The 20,512-nt window shown below is 50.2% G+C and overlaps 1 protein-coding gene across 1 annotated transcript; it reads right to left on the bottom strand.

Moving 5' to 3' along the window:
- Positions 1-4,751: 4,751 nt before the first annotated feature.
- On the bottom strand, positions 4,752-6,384 carry Foxi2 (forkhead box I2). The gene is made up of 2 exons (XM_047552036.1): positions 5,859-6,384; positions 4,752-5,194 (listed from the first exon to the last, which is right to left on the bottom strand). The coding sequence occupies exons 1-2, from the start codon at positions 6,382-6,384 to the stop codon at positions 4,752-4,754; spliced, it is 969 nt and encodes a 322-aa protein (XP_047407992.1).
- Between the last annotated feature and the right edge of the window lie 14,128 nt (positions 6,385-20,512).

The raw sequence follows: 20,512 nt of genomic DNA, 5'->3' as shown, positions 1-20,512 counted from the left end.
TCAGAGAAACAAGTTCTCTGATCGGAACCTCAGTTTCTGCACCAGTAAAATGGGGGAAATAATACTCGATTGGTTGGGTTGAGAAGACCATGAAATGTACACTAACCATCTGGCAGCACTCCGGACTCCTTGGTGGTTAGCGTGTCTGACAGTGTGATTCTTGACTCCCAGAGGCAGAGAGAGCCTTCACGATCCAGGGGTAAATTTTCTTTGGATTAAAGCAGGGATACAACTCTGAACACGTGTGTGTGTGTGTGTGTGTGTGTGCACGCGCGTGTGTGTGATGGTCCAGCTTAATGCACTGTTCTCTTTTCCTCCATGAACTGAGTGAAGTTGAGGATAGTTCTGATGCTTTGCTTAGACACTGATGAAAGCTGACTAAAGAAATCAGTTTGCTGAAGTGTCCAGCGGTCAGTCTTGCATAACACTCTTAGCAGATTTAAATGGCATTGAAAGAGCCCCCAGGCCAGGTGCAGTGGTCCACACCTGTAATCCCAGTGGCTTGGGAGGCTGAGGCAGGAGAATGGTGAGTTCAAAGCCAGCCAAAGCAACTTAGCAAGGCACTAAGTGACTCAGCAAGACCCTGTCTCTAGATAAACATATTTAAAAAATAAGAGCTGAGGATGTGACTCAGTGGTTAAGCACCCCTGGGTTCAATCCTTGGTACCAAAAAAAAAAAAAAAAAAAAAAAAAAATAGTCCCCAAACTGTAACCCATGGACGCCAGTATGCACCAAAGGAATCACACCCAGGAGCCCGGGGAAGGACCAGCTCCTTCCTGTCACCAACAGATGACAGGTCTTACAATTAAGAGGACAGGCTCAGGTTAATGTCCCTAACTGCTGCTCTGGAGAAGTGGGCAGGGTAACCAGGGGCTGTGCTCAAGTGCCCACCTGGATCATGCCACAGTGACGAGAAACTGAGAAAGCAATTGGCTGGCTGTCGTGGCGAACAAAGCCAGTTGCACGTTAAGGACCCAGAGGCACTTGGACTTGTGTGTTTGCAGTGAGATGGTTTATCAGCTTGATCAGAGTCCTCATTCTGGAATCAGATTGCCACCATCCAGCCTGATCTTGCCCGTTCCTTTGTCTCAGCCAGTGGAAGGAGGCGCGGTGAGGACAGCAGTGGACCCTGGTCCCTCGCTGCAGGAGTGCAAAGCTGGTTTCACAGTTGGGACTCCAAAAGAGTATTGAATTTGTAGCATTTTATTAGGATGGATGGGATTCAGCTGCTATTTCATTCCATGTTTCCATGTGTTCCTCTCCCACCCTGTCAAACCCTGAATACAAATGTGGTATTCTCAAAGTAGAGTTAGAAAGTACTCTGCCATGGGGTATCAAGGCGGGTGCTATCATCAATGACTTCTCCCCTGAGGTCCTGACCAGGTCAGAGCTCTGTGGTGTGTGTGTGTGTGTGTGAGTGAGTGAGTGTGTGTGTGTGTGTGTGTATGCACACACGCACACATGCAGGTGCATTTCTGCATATGGGCCACATGAAGGCTGTGAGTGTCAGGAGTCCTTTGTAGCTCCTTCCAGATGAACCTCTGCAGGTAACTTAGCCCTCTGATTGCAGTCTGCTATCTATAAAATGGGGATGACCTTCACTTTCTTTCACTGAAGTTACAGCAATTACTGCAATGTCATAACCCTGAATGACAAATGCCTCTTGATTGTACTGGAAATACTTTAGGAAATTAAAAGATTGAAAGTTGATTAATATGCCAAGGGAGCATTGCTAAAATGCAAAACTTTATGTTCATTATAAACAAACACTCAATGTTTGATGGATATGCAAAAGGTAAACTCCTATTTTGAAGCCCAAGTTTCACTTTTAAAACACTACATCATGTTTTCACCTTTTAAGGAAGTTCGAGTCTTCGTTATGCATGGCTCTTCTTGCGTGGGTGTTTTTCTTCACTCAATGTCCAGGGAAGATTACAATTAACTTTATTATGCTCTTTGTTTTCAATTACCTGAAAATCACCACTGCTGTTTGTCAAAGGATGGAATTCTGAATTGCCCAATACCAGCACTTCTTAATTGCTGTTTCCCTCTGAATTCTGGGATTCATTTCCATATGTGGAATGACTCAACCCCACTGAGATGATTTCTCCAACTGAGACAAGGTTGTGGCAGTGGCTACCATCATGGGCCCACAATGCACAGCTCAGGGGCTCTTTTTGTCAAAGGCTCACAATTACCTTAGAATAATTTGGAATTCCTTATAGTCTTCATGATTTCAGAGGCAGCAAAAGCAGAAAATGGTAAAGAAAGTGGGACTTGAGGGTCTCAGTGGGGTCCCAAGCCAGGGGATTCACCCTCCTGACCTCCTGGTGGCTGTGCCCTGCTGAGGAAGTGGGCCCCAGGCATGCAGCCTGCTTTATGGACCAAGCTCACCCTCACCCAAGCCCAAGAAAGGGCACGAGGCTACACAGTGATCGCACCCTACTTTGCTCTGCTTGCCAGATTTCAGCAGTTTCTTCCTTATGGGAAAACGCCTCTTAAGCCTGCAGCTGACTGTCCCAGAGCCCGCACACTACATCTGTGTGGGTCCCCCACCTTGAACACATACCCAGACACATGAACTGTTGTGGAGGAGGAATGAATTCCTTTTGGCATCTGACTCCACCAATTTCTAAACACACTGTGCTACTGGGATTGTTTGTAAATATGTTTTTTTCTCATGTACTATTAATTATTAGTGTTCTAAAACTTGGAATGGCTAATCTTTAAACACCAAAAAATTGATGTTTAGGCAAACCAAAAAATGAAAAATCTTCTTAAAAGTTTTTCTCAATTTTAACAGAAAAATCCGGTGTTAAAAAAATTGCAGCTTTCCACCAATTCCTAGTAATCATGCAGCTGTGATACACCAGGCCTACATATTTGTTTGCCACTCAATTTTCTAAAAGCTCCATTGGTTGTCAAACTATATTTTACCCCCATTGCAAAATTTAATTTTAAAAAAGTATTTCTTTCCAACGTGGTAGCAAATGCACAGTCTAAACTGGAGATGCCGAAGATAGTGTTGGGATTCTTATATGGAACAGCACGGATGTGCCAGCTCTTATCGGTGTTTATTTTTAGCACTTTATCTTTTAAAATAGACTTGAAAGATAAAATTCCGTATTTATAAGCTAAGGATACTTTTTCCTCCTGGACTTTCTGAACTGTATTACATTTGGAGAGAGATCATGGGCCGGTGGTTGGTTTGGTTAGGCAACACCACGACCTCCCAAATCACCAGCACCCTGCTCGTCTCTTCATGGCAGGCAGCCAAAATGCCACACGAAGAGGTAGAAACTGTGCCAGGAGAGCACAAAGAAAGAACGTGGCCGGGGTTCACTGCACCCCACTCTTGGCTTGATCTGCCCACTGGATGAGAAGCGGCTGCAGGCTGAAGCTCGGCAGCTCTGGACCTGGCTCAGGCCAGACTCCGAGTTCTCCCCCGCCCCCTCTCCTCAGCAGGAACACAGCAGCCCCGCCTTGGTTTCCAGCAGCAGTGTGAGATGGGCTCAGCAGGCCCGCTTGGTTACCTGGGGAAACTGACACCCAGGCTGGGTGGAGGCAGGGCCGGGCTCGTGGAAGGGCCCACCCACTGAGAGGGAACAGTTTCCACTGTCCCAGCTTCACCCTCTGATCTCCTCTAGGAAAGGGGCACCCACTCTGGAGTGCAGGCAGAGTTGGGGAGGTTGAGTACACCCCTTCCCAGTGACCACACTTCCAGAGTGTCAGGTGCCACAAAGAGGAAAGACAGTCCATGGCACTGGGGACCCCAGAACCTCCCGGTTGGAATAGAGAGGCCAAAATTCCTCTTCCCAAAGACCATGGGCTCCTCGCCTGTCACAGAGATACCTTCTCAGCAAATAGAATGGGAGTGGGAGGTCAAGGAGGTTAAAGGTTAAACTCAAACAGGAGGAGGCCCTCAAGAGCTGGGGCAGGGGCATCTCTGGCCCAATCTGGGGTAGGGAAGGAGGCAGAAGGGAGAGAGGCCCAAGTAGGTGTGGTCACATATCTGCCTGAGATGAGCTCTGGTGAGTGTGGGTGGGGAGAAGGGCAACTTGGACCTCCCTGGGATTCCAGGGTGCTAGGCATAATGGTGCTGTGGGCTACGGATGGTGAGATGTCTGGTCTAGAAAAGGGCCATGACAGGCCAGGAGGGACAGGGAAAGGAGCCGCACCCAGGGATCCCTCCCTGCCAACTCAGGCAGCTCCAGACATGAGTCCCTCTTTACAGGAGTTCCAGTCCCAACAGTCCCAGGGGCTTCCTTCCTGCACACTCCTGACCAGAGTGGAAAAAAGCTACCTGATCCCCATTTCCTGGGTCCTGAACCCCCTTCCTGAGCCCTTGCCCCAGTCTTCCTGGCCTAGTGAAGGAATCCCCAGCCCAAAGACTAAGCTGGGTCCCCAGTGCGCTATGGCAGCCCGCCTCCCTCCCATCAGTACAAAGGCTCTTTGGGGCTGGCCAGGCTCTCGGCTGAAGGACTGGAGGGATCCAGCCAGCGCCCTTTAGGGTGGATTCCTGAAGAGCGCGGGCGCCGGGCCCTGCGGCTGGATCTGCGAGCGAGCGGGCAGGCAGCGATCTGGAAGAGGACCGTCGCTTGGGTGAGGGAGGCGCGGCTCGGCCGAGCTCTCCGCGGGTGGCCCCGGGCTCCGCGCTCCCTCCCGGCCACCGCGGGCAGGGCTCTCTCCGCCCGAATCCCCGTCTGCGCGCGGCACCTCTGGACCGGCCGGGCGGGTCTGCAGCCTCCCTTCAAATTTCAGTCCCCTCCCGGCTGTACACAAGGTGACTGACGCGAAAGCCGGAGGCCGTCGTCTGAGGGCCAGAGGCGAAGCCCGGCGTGGGGCCGGGGGTCTGGGGACTCTGGGCAGCGACCGTCGTTAGCCTCCCGAAGGGAAGGTCGCCCGCCAGGCCCCCGGGGAAGGCGCCAAGGCTGCCGGCCAGCGCGCTCATGGCGGAGGAGAAGCTGGAGAAACAGGCGGCAGCGTCGGGCGCGGGCGGGGAGGGCGAGGCCTGCAGGTCGGGGGAGGTCGGGCCCTGGGGCTCCAGCGCCCGCACCGCGGCTCCCCCTGGGCTCCTGGCTCCTGAGGGTGCGGCGGCTCCGGCCTCCCCTCTCCTCTTCCTCTTCCTTCGGAAGTTTCCATTGTCGAACATCTTCTCGCAGTTTGGGTCCAGGGTCCAGTAATTGCCTTTGCCTGTGGAGGAAGAAAGCGCCCGACCTTGAAGTGGCGTGGTGAGCGACTTCGGAAAGGCCACCAGCCCCTCCAGGGGATCAGGACGGCTCCCCTCCATCCCAGACCTCGAGGTGGCACTTCGTACCCGGGATGGCCTCCACAGCGACTGGAATAACCTAGACATCCCAGAAAGGCCAAAGCAGAGACCCCTGAGAAATATCTGCCCGGAGAGGCGGCTCGCCAGGTGGGGGACCTTCTGGACTCTACCACCAGGGCAGACCCGACCGCACCCAGCGGGAACCGGAGCGCTTTCTGAAGCGGGATGTCATTTGTTTTGTCAATTTAGGGGTGTGCATTGTCTTCCGCATTTGCAGGGAACTGCGCTGAGGCGCAGAGAAGTTAAGTAACCACCAAGGTCACCAGGTGACCAGCACTCCTGCTTTGCTCCTAAGGAGCTCGCAGAAATTCAGAGCCCTCTGAAAGCACAGGACCGGACGTCTGCGCGCCTGTGGGTTGTGGCCATCGGGCAGCCCGTCCGTACCCAAGACGTCTCTGCCTCCCCTTCTCCCCACTTACGAATCTCCAACTGTGCGAGGAGGAATTGGGTTTTCCAAGGTCGCTCCCACCCCCGCGTGCCAACTGCCCAGGCGCGGGCAGCCCGGGAGCTCCGCAACCGGCGTCTCACCTGGGTCGTTCTCGTCGCGGGGCACCTTCTTGAAGCAGTCGTTGAGCGACAGGTTGTGGCGGATGGAGTTCTGCCAGCCCGCCTTGCTGCGTTTGTAGAAAGGGAAGTTGCTGGCCACGTACTGGTAGATCTGGCTGAGCGTCAGCTTCCGCAGTGGCGCACTCTGGATGGCCATGGCGATGAGCGCTGAGTAGGAGTAGGGCGGCCGCACCAGTCTGAGTAGCTCCTGTTGGCCGGAGAGGCTCAGCCACGCGAGGTCGGCCCCCGCCAGGCCGCTCGAAGCACCGAGGAGCGGACTTGGGGCTGCATAGCCGGGGCCGGCGTACGGCGGTGCGGGCCCAGGGCCCGACGCGTAGGGCGCAGGGCTGAGCGCGGGGCCGAGCGCCGGTGCATTCACCCACAGGCGCGGGCCACCGCCTGCGGTTCCCAGGTTACCGCGCGCATAACCAGGAGGGTGCGCGGCGGCGACCCTGGCCTGGCCGTGCGGGCTCGAGCAGGCGCCCAGTCCGTCGCAGTATGTGGCCATGTCCAGCCTCTCCTGGGCCTGGGCTGGCGGTTCCGCACCGAAACTCATGAGTGCTCCATGGAGCTACGCTGCCAGCAGCGCCAGGTGCTGTCAGCCCGCCCCGCCCCTTGGCCTTTAAATGCCGTCGGGGTCCGAGCCCTGAGTTAGTGTAGGTGGCTAGTCTCCTCCCCAGCCAGCCGTGGAGCAGCCAAGTCCCCGTCCCGCCCCGGGGTCATCTTTCCGCCCCGCCCTGGTCCTGACGCGACCCCGACGCGCCGCCCCTGTAATTCCAATACCCTTTGCAGCAGGGTCTCAGGCCAGAGTTAAGGCTTTTTAGCTCAGGAATCCTTTATCCCCAGGGATCTAACAGATTCCTGACTTCCTCTGACTTCTAGGGCCTCACAGCCCCGTCTCCCGAGCCGCTGTGGCTTGGCTTAGGATCTCCGTCCAATGCGCTGCCCCCTTGCTTTCTCTGGGGAGCCCCTGCCCCCAAAACATCAGTCCCTCGGGGGTCCCACCCAGCAGGCAACAAAAGGCGGTTGCACTGCGGAAAAGATCGGTGTGAAGGAAGTCGGTGAGCGTTATAGGGCTGGGACCACAAGGGGAGGTGTCTCCGTGGAGAATATGAGGTTGGGCGTGGACAGAGGCGCTGGAGTACCGAAGTCCTGGGCCATAAACCCCCGGAGACCGCGGACTGGCATGCATACCAAGGCCGCCAAGATCCTAGCACGGGTCGGGACGCCACATTGACAATCCTTTACGTTCCCGCCTGTCCAGATGAGCCTCTGCTTTTTCCAAGTTCTGTAGATGACTTTGAAGCCCTTTACTGCGTGTCCAAGAAAAAGAAAGAATGAGGACATCTCTGCAGGGCAGGCACTTCTTGGGCCTGGGGTGGCTTCCGCAGCAGTTCTAGGGGTTTCCAGCTGGCTCTCAAGGCGCTTGGCTGTTGGCTTGCCAGGTGGTCTCTTACTACCCAGCTCTCCAGCTACCCAGATCTCTGCTCCAGGTAGCAGGCGGCTCTAAGGCTACCAGGCAGAGGCTGCCACACCTCCGGGCTGTCTCTTGGTATCAGGGAAGAGCGCTGGCCTTCAGAATTCTGGCATAGAGATAAAGAGATGAATCCCCATTCCTGCAAAATCCATTGCTCACTGTGTTAGAGATCAACTTGCTGAGCTGCCCTGGTCACTTTCCATTCTTTCATGGGGCTAAGGATTGCCTCAGCAAATTAATTTCAATTGATTTTAAACACACAAGGTTTGACTCTCCCTGACTTGCAGAAGAGGGGGCTGGTGGGTTGGGACTGGTGGTTGGATGAGGAGAGAGCTTGCCTTTGGAATTAAGGGGGAGAGTGTGTCAGGCATTCGCTGTTGGTGTAGCCTCAGGCCTCAGTAACAAGTGTGGTGTGAAACTCCTTTATATATTTATTTTCGCTTTTATTTATTTAGAGACAGAGTCTCACTATGTGACCCAGCTGACCTCTATCTTGTGATCTTCCTGCCTCAGCTTCCCTCAGCTTGGACTCAGGACTGTGACACCAGTCAGGGCTCTGAAACAACCAGTTGATGACACAGCCTAACAAATGACGGGAGGAAGTGCCGTCATTGGCCTCCCTGTTTAGAAGTCCCTGGGGAAGTGGCAGGTGAACTGAAAGACAGTCCCCAGCCAGCGATGGGGAAGAAATGCCCAGAACTGGTTTGGTAGACCGTATGCACCTGCTCTGTTCCCCTCTCCCGAGGTTTCTGATTGTTGTCAATGGAGGGCCAGATGCAGGGTTCCAGGGTGTCTTTCAGAGCCCCCATCACTGCAGGGACAGGTGCAGAGGGATTGGGAAGCTCTCGGAATGGGCTGCTTCCTTGCTTCGTTGGTGGGAACAGTCTGCTGCCTCTGCAAAAGCCAGTGCCACCTGCCTGGTGATTTCTAAGGTGTCCTCACTGTTGTAAACCCCTGCCAGTCTCTGCAGCCAGAAGGAGCTTTTAGTGACCACCTCTTGAAGGAAGTGCTTTTCCATCTGCAGATGTGATTGCCAGCTCGACTCAGGGATGCCCATTGGGTCCCCAGGCATCAGCACAGGTAAATGCCCTCCTCCCCCCTCAATGGGAGTCCTCCCTGAGTCAGCCTTTGGTGGTCTGAGATGGTTTCCCCACACTCTGGGATTGGGAAACATCTGCAGAATAGGAGGCATTTTTCAAGAGATTGGGCTTTGTGTGGATGGAAGGTTGCAGGAGCTGCACAGCTCTGTCCCCGAAGAGTGGGAAGACCAGTGGGCTCTCTCAAACCCACAGGAGCTCAATTGGCTGTCCCTTCCTTTCAGCAGCTGATGTCAAGTGCCTGGCAGGAAAACTACTGCCCCTGTGGGATTTTTGACTATCCAAGGCTTTGAATGTAAAAGACACTTGTCTTGCTGGAGTGTCACAATGATTTGAGAGGAAGATTTTATTTTATCTGCAGTTAACTGCAATAGTATTAAAGTGCAACGTTGTTGGAAAGCTGTAGTCATCCAAGTGACCTGATGTTGTCATGTAAACAGACACACGGACGGGCGGAAGGAATAGAGAGCCTAGAAGTGAACCTACGTGTCCACAGCCAGCTCATTTTGACAAAGGGCGCTAGGAGCACTTGTTGGAGGAAGGGCATTATTATAGCCATTGTGGGAAACAGTGTGGAAGTTCCTGAAATACCCACTCCTGGGTGCACAGCCAGAGGAAGTAAAATCAGCCTGTCAGAGACCTGATCCTCCACGTTCCCTGCAGCACTGTTCACAATGGCCAAGACATGGAAATCACTGCCTATCTGTCAACTGCGAATGGATAAAGAGAAGGTGGCACATACACACAGTGGATACCGGGAATGTTTTCAATTTTGAAAGTGAAACCCTGTCATTTGTGACAACATGGAAAGAACTGGAGATCATTAAGTTAAATGAAATAAGCCAGGAACAGACACAGAAGTACATGGCCTCACTCATGTGGAGTATGAAAACGTCGCTCTCATAGAGGTTAAGAGTAGGGGGATCACTAAGGGCTGGGGCAGGTGGGGGCTGGAGGGACTAAGGTGAGACCCGAGAAAGAACGCCCCTGTGCTGGGCACACAGGGAGACTGTGGATAGCAGTGTGTACTGTACATCACAAAGCCAAGGAAAGGATTTTAATGTGTTTACTGTAAAGAAATGGCAATGCTTGAGGAGACAGAGGTTTCATCTGATGCATATTTATGTATATTTGTATTGAAATGTCACATGGTGCCCCATTAAGACATAAAATTTGTTTTCATGTATCAATTAGCCTTAAATTTAATTTTAAGATGTCTTCTTAAGAAAGAAAAACTGCACTGTGAGAATTAAATAAGAATTTTCGGAATAGATTGGATCACCTCTGGAAATGAAAGGAATCCAAGAAAGATGGCGGTTCTTTCCAGTCGTCTTTAATTTTCACGGCACTTCTTGTGTTAATACTGCCAACTCTTTAACACTTGTGGATTTCAAGAAAGAAATCCCACAAGCCTTCAGGTCATAGCCCTCAGTTTCACTTTATAAAAGCCTCTTCAGCCGGTGCGTGCCGTGTCTGGGTCTTTCCCACGCTCCTTGCTTTCTGAGTCTGTGCCCATTCTCCGCCATAATAGTCGCCCTGCCTTTCCACAGACTGGACTCGAAATGACTTTCAGTAGATAGAGTACAGTCATTATGGGGAAAATGCTTTAACACTCGAGTCAGGCTTAGATGGAACTCTGATGAGAATTTTTCAAAAAAAATCACAGGGAGAAGAAATAAGAAGGACAAGGCTGTGCCCTGCCAGGGATGCCTGCTGCGTTTCCCTGACTAGAACAGCCTCTGGGTCTTTCTCAGCCTCTGCTGGCACCCTTCTTTGTTCTCAGAAGTGATCTGCTGCCCGCCTAGGGGATGGGCCTCCGACCTTCCACCACCATGCTCCCAGCCCGGCTGCAGTTGTGCCCACACCTGTCGCTTCGATGACCCTTCTCCCCAGGTGGAGCCGAGACTCTGGTCCAGCAGGAGAGGCTCCCAGGACGTAGCATTTAGGGCGAGGTCACTGGCAGGGTCCTGTGCGGAGGTGCTGTGGTCCTCGCCGGGCTTCCCTCTCTGCTAACTCCTCCGGCGGCAGGCACAGCTCCCAGCTCACCACCTTGCGAACCTCACCTCCTGCCACCTCTGTATTCAGGTGGCTCTGGGCTGTGTGCTTCTCTTCAGCAGCCCGACTTCTAGAAGGCTGTCCTCCAGCAGCTGTGCCCCTGTCCTCCTCTCAAGAGGCTCCTCCTCTAACGGAACGGTCACCTGCCATGAAGGAATCTGCTCTGGCTCCATCTCAGTGGCCTCTGCCACTCCCAATCCAGGGGTGGTTCCTTCTCCTTGCTTGGGGGGACTGGTCTCAATATGTCCCTGAATTGACACCCTTTCTTCACTTTCTTCTCAGCTCTGTCCTCATGGTGGGCCTGGCCCCTTCTCTGGCTTCTCTGGTCCTAAGCTGGGCTACCTGGCTCTAAGCTCAAGAGCTGCAGGGCTCCATCTGGGCCTTCCCTCCTTCCCCCTGAGGCAGCCACTTCTAGACCTTGGTCCAGGGTTCCTCAGCCATGGCACTATGCACATTTTGAGTGGAATGATTCATGCTGTCTTATGCTCTGTAGGGTTTTGTGTCCCTGGTCTCTACCATGATATATAGGTAATACCCTCTGCATGGTGAAACTCGGAATGTCTTCAGACAGTGAAGACCCTACACTGGTTCTTCCAGCTCGCCAGCTGCAGACGGCCATTGTGGACTATCCAGCTTCTGGTCGTGTAAGCCAATCTCATAAATCCCCTTTTATAATCACACTTCCTGTTGATGCTGTTCCTCTAGAGAACCCTAACACAGCAGAATTCTAAAGATGCTCCCCAAGATCCCTGATTGTTCAGGCAAACACTAGTCTAGGCACTGCTGTCAAGTGATTTAGCAGCTATAAAGTCAAAAGTCAGCTCTGTAAGTACAAAAGGACTGGATGCAGAACTCAATGAATTCAGAGAAACCTTTACCTTTTGCGGACTGGGGTACTGTCGGGGCTCATTTTCTGAATGTGAAAATGATTCTCAGTTCCAGAGGGGATTTGGGTTTTGTCTGGTAGGACTAATTTGCCATGGGGAAAGATTAAGATTCAGGGCCCAGCGTTCAGTATCTGCCCCTTTCCCCCTGGCCCATCATTATCAGAAAAGGATCTGCTGGAAAGTTAATCCTTGGCTAGTTTCCCCTCCCTCCTCCAGAGCTGCACCTCTCTCCATTTTTCTTCAGGGGTTATCTTGCAGGAATGTTAGTTTCCATAACCCTTCAAGCTCACCTTAAGATGTGAAAGTTGTCTCACCTGGCCTGACACTGACCACGTGAGCCCTTTAAAGCAGAACTTCCAGTGGTGGGCAGTGAAAGCAGGACTCAGGATTCCATGTGTGGTCCCTGGCTTCAAATGGAAGGGCCAAGTGAAGGATATGAGCAGCCTCTGGAAGCTGTGTGGCCCCAGCAGACCTCCAGCAAGGCCTTCCATTCTATAACCACAGAAACTGACTCTGTCATAGCATGACTTACCCTGGGAGAGGACCCGAAGCTCCAGGTGAGAATGCAGTGGCCACCACCTTGTCCACAGTCTGAGCAGGGGACCTACCACACATGCTGGACTACAGAACAGCCAACAGGTATGCAGGCATGGCTTTAAACTGCTAAGTTAGTGTAACTGGTCACTTAACAATAGAAAATGAAAATCAACCGGGGTCATGTCCCCCAGTTCAGAAACCCCCTTTCCTCAGAAGGTCCCGCCTCCCTGTGCCTGAGCCTAGGCAGAGTGGGCCACCTCCTCTTCCCTGTGTGGGGCTCCCAGCAGGGCGCCCTCACTGATACTGACAGCTGACCTGCAGGACTCCACTTGGCTGGAGGAGACCAACTTGGATCGACTTTCAAAATCTGGAGAGTTCAGCCGCTTTCAGTCATTCGTAATGCCCACAAAAATGCTTCTGGACCCTTGAGCTTGTCTTCCAAACTATGTTCCAGGTTTGCAATTATATATGGCTCTCCTCACATTAGGAGGGACCAGGCAGGGGACACTGTGAGTGGGGGGTTTCAGCCTGGGAATTCGACCTGACTCTGGTTTGACCGCTGGCTCTAGCATGAGATTCCCTACCAACTCTTCCAGAATCTGTCTCATTTCCCCCCACCTGAGAAGCATTAGACATATTAAGTTTCTCAGTGAATATGTGTCCTGTCTCTTCACCTCCCCAAGCTCATTCATAACTAAAGAAAGACTTTATTCACAATAATTTTTTTTCTCCAGAGATGCACTAGTGCCTTTTTACTAAAGAAAATCTGGCTGTACCAAAATAGAATCTCATTTAACTGATTTCAAAATGTTATAAATGTTATACATTTTAACAATCTGAAAAATCTAAACATTGAATTTTGCAAAGAATTGCTATACTTGCTTCATCTTGGTTATATGTATGTATTTTGTTTCCAAAATCTTTAAAAACGCATTATAATTTTTTATTCTCTACCTGTAAGCACATCAGCATTTATCTAAAAAAGAGACATTCTTCTACATAAACCTTGACATTATGATTATCATTAACTACCAGCAGCAATTCCTTAATGTTGCATAATATGCACTAATTACTTACATTTCTTTAATTTTCCCTAAATAGCTTTTTTATTTTGGGGTCAGAATCCAGTGTACCCGTGAGGACTCTCAAGTTGTTGGTCATGCTTCTTAAGTTTCTTTTATTCTTAGGAGACTCCCTACCTCCCACTGTAAGCTTCCTATCTAGATGCTTGGATTCTTAAAGAAGTGTGACACACTCTGAGTTTGTCTGGTTGCTTCCTCCTGGTGACGTTTAGCTTGTTACTCTATCCCCTGCATCTCCTAAGCAGGGAAAGTTAGGTCCATCAAAAATAGCATCAGATCTAGTGGGAAAGATCTTGAAGTTAATCATCATATGGAAGTTCTAGATCACACCCAGGAAACCTCAAAGCAAGTGGAGAGGGGCTTGCCTCGTAGCAAGAACAGCCAGCTTATGAAGCATGAAAAAAAATATTCTGACCTTGTTGGGGATTGGCTCTTAGACATCATTTTTTAAACAGGCAGATGGTATTTAAGCAGATTTGTTCACAGTTTAATTTCCTGGCTCATACTGACAAGGACAGAAGCTAACAATTTGTTTCTCATTTATGATCAGAAGTAGTATGGGAAATTCAGATGATTTAAGTTTTGTTTATGTGGTGATGGCCACTAAGCCTTGGGCTAGGCCTCTGACCTGTGGTTTCTATCTTTGCTTTTCTTTAGCCTCAAGCTCTGTTGAGGTTCTGGTCCACTCATTCTACCTCATCACAACAGAAGGCCTGGGTGTAGGCAGTTGGCCACTACTGCCTTGGGTTAAGGGGGTACAACACAAAAATGTGTGACTGCAACACAAAAATCCAGCTCCCCAGGCAAACACATCTCCAGCTAAGAATTGCAATTGGTTTTATTTTCCACTGGTAGTCCCTGCCTGAATCAATTATTTATTGTAAGTTGCAAAGTGGAAATACTCTAATTCATTCCTTTGACATTCATTTACTGACATTTTCTACAGAAAAAGAAAAAAAGCTTTCTGTCATCGACTGGATTTGATTTTCCTGAACTACATTTCCTACTGAAAAGGCAAAGAATTTCACCGTTCTTTTCCCTTGCTGACCAATTTTAAGAGCAATGTGTTAGTTAAACCGTCCTCTTAATCCACCGCGAGTTCTTCCAGTGTTTTGTCGAATCTCTCTCTCACTCAATATCATTATTGTGAATTCCAGAATTTTTATAAACTTAGTGTTTCAATAAATCAAAATTATTTCATGATACTTGCAGTGTTCAAAGTGGGATCGTTGGTGTCCTTTGGCTGGCTGCCATGTCCTTTTGACTGGCTCTCTGGTCCTGAGAGCTTTCCCTATTTCTGGACAGGAGCTATCTCAGGCTCACTTTGTACGTTCTCTGACCCAGCTACTTTGTGGCTGGGCCCTGGCTCCTCTTAGAGGGAGTGATAATAAGAAGCCATGGGACCAGGGGACTCGTTTTCCTGGGGAGAGTAGCAGTGTTCCTGGACATTTCCGTGAGCAGATCTAGGAAATGCATTTTTTCAAACTGTAAGTTAATGTGCTTCTTATTTAAATTAAACAGCTTTAGGATTTAGAAAAACAACTTTTACTCTATGCCCACACCTTGTTTTTCTTACTTTGGAAGTCTTGGTTCCGACTAACATCAACAGGATTGCTTCTTGCTTCATCAAATAACCAGACTGATACTACTCCTCACAGACTGCCGATGGGTTTGAGACTCCTCTGCAGTTGGTTCTGTGCTTCCTGCACCCAGTAGTGACCAGGGCCAGCACTGCAGTCACTGAAACCTTTCTTTTCTCTGTCTGGTCTGGTGCTTTGATCAAGTACAGTTAGGTTCATTTCATTTGGTTCCACTTACGTTTAAAGTCTTGAATCTGCTGAGAAATAAGACGCTGGGAAACATGACTGGTAATTTACTTGTACAGTATTTTCCTCCCCTGTATTTATTTAGTAACGTGGTGTGATGGAATTTACATATGGCTACTTGAAAGTTAAAAGTCGCAGCAACCACTGGGCTCCCCCAGGGACCTTTGGAGTTCCATGCTGGAGTTCCGCTGCCTGGTATCTGCACACAGGCAGTTCTCTCTGGGACGGATGGAGGGTGCTCACGGGTTGGCTTTGAAAACAGGGACCAGTGTTGGAGAGGTTGACCTGCAGAAGCAGATGACTCAGGCTTGGACCTGGTCCTGTGGACTACTGCCTGTGCGACCCTGGGTCAGTGAACCTGAGCCCTGGCTCCCGTCCTCACTGCAGTCGCCTGGGTCTCCCCACCGGCCCGTCCCCTCCCACCCCAATAAATGAAGCAATACCTAGAAAGCACTTGCATATCTCTTGCCAGCAGGCTTGTGGCCAAGGTCAGAATGACAAGTAAGCTTACTTCTTTCTCTTTGCTAGTCTGCTTTTTTTTTTTTTTTTTTTTTTTTTTTTTTTTTTTAATTTTATGAGTATGGTTTGTCTTCATAGCAACAAACAAACAATTAACAAATCCCAGTAAGCTGGTTGTGAGGGTGAGGATGGGAAGTTGGATCCCCGGTCTTCAGAATCCCTGGATGGCTGTGTGCTGGCCCCTCGCCTTGGTGGCCCTCCAGTCTGTAATTACGTGACTTTAATGCCATCTAGTGGAAGAAGAGCCCCTTTCCTCCAGCAATCTCATTTGATAAGGGCAAATCCTATACTGTATTATAATCGATAGCTTCAGTTCCATTCCTTCCTAAGTAAAGAAATATTCAGATTCTGTAGTCATCAATAAAGATATTTTTGTGTGAAATGTACTTGAAGGACATAACCTTTCTTCTTGGAAGCATGGTTATTTCCAAGAAAAGTCTCCTGCAAGGAGGACAGATTTGTTTTATTATAGTCTTCCTTTGTATTTTCATATTTGTGTTAAATGTTTTAACGCCAATTTTCATGATAGATGCGCTGAATATTTTTTACATGAGGCTAGTAAACACCCAGAAGTTTATAATAAGGATAACCTAGTCAAGAGAAAAACATTGTTGTTAAACATCATGCATTTTCTCCAGATTTTTAAAATTAGAACCATGCTGTATTTGGAAAGAACATGAAGTCTCACCAATTGTGAGGCTAACCTCATGCAGGTTCACGGTGGCAGCCAGGGTGCCTGGGAGTCCGCTGACGGGAGTTCCCAGCCTTCCTTTCCACACTGTGTGGGGTGGTGGCAGAGTCCCTGGGGAGCTTCAAGTGTGCTGGCCAGGTTGGGCGAGAAGGCTGCTCACCCTCCCTCTGGCGGCCTCGACTGTGAACGTGAGACCTGATGCTTCGTCGCTGTAACTTGCCAGCACAGGAGAGCGTAAATCCTGTTTCCCCTGAGGTGCACGTGGCCCTGTGAGGCCTCCATGTACCTCGGCTCCGTCCTGTCTCGACAGACCTCAGAGAGCCTGTTCATCTTCTGTTTCTTGCCACCTCATTGCCGAAGCTTCACCAGGCCTCCTAACGCTTGCCCTGCCTTGCTGGGCTCGGGTGCGGGTTTGGGCCGTTTGCACCGGGAGCTGAAGGGCTGGGCTTCCGGCTTCTTGCTCGAGAGGCAGAGGGCTGGAACTTAGTCCAAAGTACAGCCCATCTCTGAAGGCCACCGCTCCTCCAGCTGGAAGCCTGAGTGGTCTCCCAGAAGCCGCTGCTGCTCACTGTCCCGTTCCCTGTGCTGGAAGAGCCGGGCTGATCGCAGGAATCCAGACTCAAGGTCCCAGAGACGATCCCATGTGGCCAGGAAATCAGTGTGCAAGGACATGGGCTCTGGGCAGGGAGGGGCCTGGACGTCATCCCTGGCTCTTGCTTTGCCTTGGTCACAGTGGCAAGCTCATTGTGCCCACGTGGTGAATGTCAATGATAGCACTGCGCCATCCAGTGGGGAAGAGCTTTCATGCTCTGCCTGCTACCGCTTGGCCTCTGCTCAGATTTGGTCCATTGTTATTAGAGGGTAACAAGTATTTAAAGGTACGTTTTGATATCGCTCACATTGTATTCTATTGCCTTATTATATCATTACTACGTATGACATTATATATAATTTATTACCCATTATTTAATAATAGATTATATTAGGTTTGATATTAAATTTATTACTGAGTATAATACTGTCATGTGGAGATAAGTTAATCATTTATTATTTATTTATTTATTTGGGAATTCCAGGCTTAAGGAAACGATGTCCCCAGTTCCGTATGATCACCTAAGATGGGTTCTTAGCTGTTGCCATTTCCTCATGTTCAGTGGTCACTGTGGAATGTGCTTTTTCCTAACATTTTTTAGAACCTTAGATTTCTGTGATTTTTTATTTTGAATATAAGAGGTGGGAATGCTTCTGGAACAAATTGGTAACCGAGTCAGCTCTCTGTCCTCCATGGATTTATCTGAAGGTCCTCTGCCACATCAGCTCAGGCACTCCCCGTGATAATGCAGAATGGAGGTAGATGCCCTGTGCCCACAGGAATCCCGCTCCAAGGCTCCGCGTGTGGGCGAGGCTTCACCTTGCCAAGGCTGGCTCACGTGTGTGCTGTGTTTCCTTCAGCTCCTTGCAGGGTTGGGAGGCGGTGGTTTTCCTCAGCATGCTAGATACATCCCTCTATCATTAATTACCTTCCGATAGCTACAAACAGAACGGCAGCTCTGCAGAGTCCAATGCCCAACATCTGTTTAGTTTGGTTGCACATCTGTGGAGAATTGCATTGAGGAAAGGAAGCCAGTGAGTCACAATGTGATAATCAGCCGCACCTCCACTCAGCAGGGTGACTGGGCATTGACCGTGAGTGCAGCAGCTCACCTGAGTGGGCGTTGGCCGTGGGTGCAGCAGCTCACCTGAGCGGGCATTGGCCGTGGGTGCAGCAGCTCACCTGTGCTCACCAGCAGTGCTGGGAGCAGTCCCACTCTCCCTTCCTAGCGCCGAGGGTCAGGGCTGGTGGCCACGCGTCCTCCCCAACGCAGTGCAGTGCTCCTCTCTGCCGCTACCTTTCCCGCCTTGAGGCACAACGGAAAGAGCTGGCCAGGACACAGGAAGAGCCCTCGGGCCTCTCTCCACCACTAATGCCTGTGCCTCTGGGACACCCTGTATGCTTTCTCAAGCCTCGGTTTTCTCTCTCTGCTAAATATGTCAGGTCTCATGTCATATTTCTGTGAAAACAATTTTAAGATGTCCTGAAAGTGCTTTGTCCCTCACCCTCCCTCAGGAGCACCTGCAGCAAGGGCGGGGGGCGTTCACCCTGCAGAGGTGGCAGCCTGCAGAGGAGGAGTCTGGAGCCTATCCAGGGGAGGAGGGCTGGGGCTGTGGGCTGCAGGCTCCCAGGGGCACCAGCTCCAGCAGAGATGTGGCAGCTGCCTGTGACTCCAACGTCATCGCAATGCCACCTCCTACCCCTCCCTTCTGCTCCTGCTATAATTTTGCAGCCTAATTGAAGTCCTGTGTAATACCTGGAGCAGTTTCTGCTCTCCTGACTAGACACTGACTGCTGACCTGAGGGTCCCCTCGCTGCCAGTTGCCTGGTTACTTTGCCGTTGTGGTATTTTTCATGGTGAGATTCTGAATCTGAGCTACCAGCAAAAATGCATCTCTCCACAGCTGCAAGATGCTTTGGAATACGTGAAACACTTTCAGATGGTTGTCTCAGTTGACATTTTCTAGCAGGGCATGAGATAGGAAAGTGGATGTCATCGTCACCTTTACATACAAGGACAACCAGAAGTCAGAGAGGCTCAGTAAATTCTCAGCTACGAATCCTCTAGCTTCAGATGGCTCCCCAGTCCCTCATCAGAGGTCGATGTGCAGATTCAAGCATGCGAGCCCCAGATCGGTCCCTTAACGGAGGAGGCAGCTTCTCCACCTCTGCCTGGACAGCTCTCCTTCACTCTTGATTGCATAGACCCTGGGGACCCTGTCCCTCCGGCTTGACTGTAGTCATCATTTAGCTCCACTCCTCCTGCGTGAGGTGGTGGGGAGCAATGCTGGATAGTTCTTGTGCTATTTCCTTGAACATACCTCATAATTCACTCAAATTGACCTGTGGACCTGTGTTGATTCCCAGTCCACAGGCATTTCCTGGACACGGTGTATGCCCATCTTGGTGAAGTCCTAAGGCACAGAGCTGCCTGGAGGCTGGCAAGCTGGTGAGGAAGGTCTGAAGCCAGTGTCGGGCAGGAAAGGAAGTGGGTGATGCCAGGTGCCTCTGGTCGTGAGGGGTGTGAAGGTGCAGGTTGGAGAGGGCAGAAAGGAAGCGCCAGGGAAAGGGGCAGGGAAGAGCCAAGGCAGGAAGGGGAAGGCCCAGGCCGAGCGTGGAGCGGGCAGCATGCTGTGATAATGGGCATGTGTGCCATGTCCTCCTCCAAGCCTGCAGCTGTGTGATGCACCCGTGCTACACTGACAGCAAACACGCCAGACCGTGTGCTCAGGCTTTGGTGTGTGTGTTGTGCTGGGGATGCTTCCTTGCTTCAATTCATTTTTCCCTTTTGTAAACATCACTGGTATTTATGCTGAGCTACAGTTTGAATGTTTCCCTGCAAAGTCCATGTGCTAGAACCTTTCTTCTCAACTCAACAGTATTGGGAAGTGGCGGGCCTTTGAGAGGTGATTAGGTCATTAAGAGGGACTGAGGCCTTCTCGCAGGTGTAGGTGTGTTCTTGTGGGAACAGGACGTTCTAAAGCAAGGTTGTCCCTCATGCTTTCCTTCTTTGACACGTGTCTGCTTGCCCTTCTCACTTCCACCATGTGAGGAAGCAGCATGAGGCCCTCACCAGATATCCCCCCGCTCAATCTTGGACTTCCAGCTTCTAGAACCACAAGTTAAATAAAATTCTTTTCTTTATAAATTACCCAGTCTCAGGTATTTAGTTACAGCAACAGAAAATATGCTAAAACATGCTGAGCAGTTTGTAAATCAAAGCATACAGCTTGGTGAATTCCACAAAATGAATTTACCTAAGCAATCAGCACTTAAGGTGTTCTAGCACATTACAGTAGCACAGAAAGCCCTCCTGTTACTCCCAGTCATGGAACTGTTTTGAAGAGTAACCACTCTGCTGACATCTACCATGGAGAAAGTCTGTCTGGTTTGAACTTCACGTAAATTCAGTCATTAGTATGTACCATTTTGTATCTAGATCATTCATCTGCATTTTTTTTGTTAAATTCTTCTGTAGTATTGCAAATATCTATAGTTCATTCTTTTGTTTTTGGTGTAACATATTCCTTTATGTAACTATGCCATAATTAATTGATCCCTCTCTCCTGCTGGTGGATATTTGTATTGTTCCCAGTGTTTTGACTGTTAGACATGGTGCTGCTATGAACATCTTGTACAAATCTTTTGGTGAAATAAGTGTGACTTTCTAGGAGTGAATCTACCTAGCTGTAGGGCATGTTTGTGTTCAAATTTATTAGCTATTGACAGCTTTCCACAACAGTTGCACTAACTTACGGAGAGCTCCCTCTGCGCTGATCCTCACTGACTCTTCCTCTTGTCTGGTTTTCTCCTTACTGACTCAGTGTGCTCTTAGTGGGTGGTCGATGCAAGATTTTCTCCTCAGGGTTTGTA

Source organism: Sciurus carolinensis, chromosome 5 (genome assembly GCF_902686445.1).
Source record: "Sciurus carolinensis chromosome 5, mSciCar1.2, whole genome shotgun sequence".
Taxonomy (NCBI): Eukaryota; Metazoa; Chordata; class Mammalia; order Rodentia; family Sciuridae; genus Sciurus; species Sciurus carolinensis.
The sequence above is the reverse complement of the archived record's forward strand: the minus strand, read 5'-3'. Positions and strand labels throughout refer to the sequence as shown.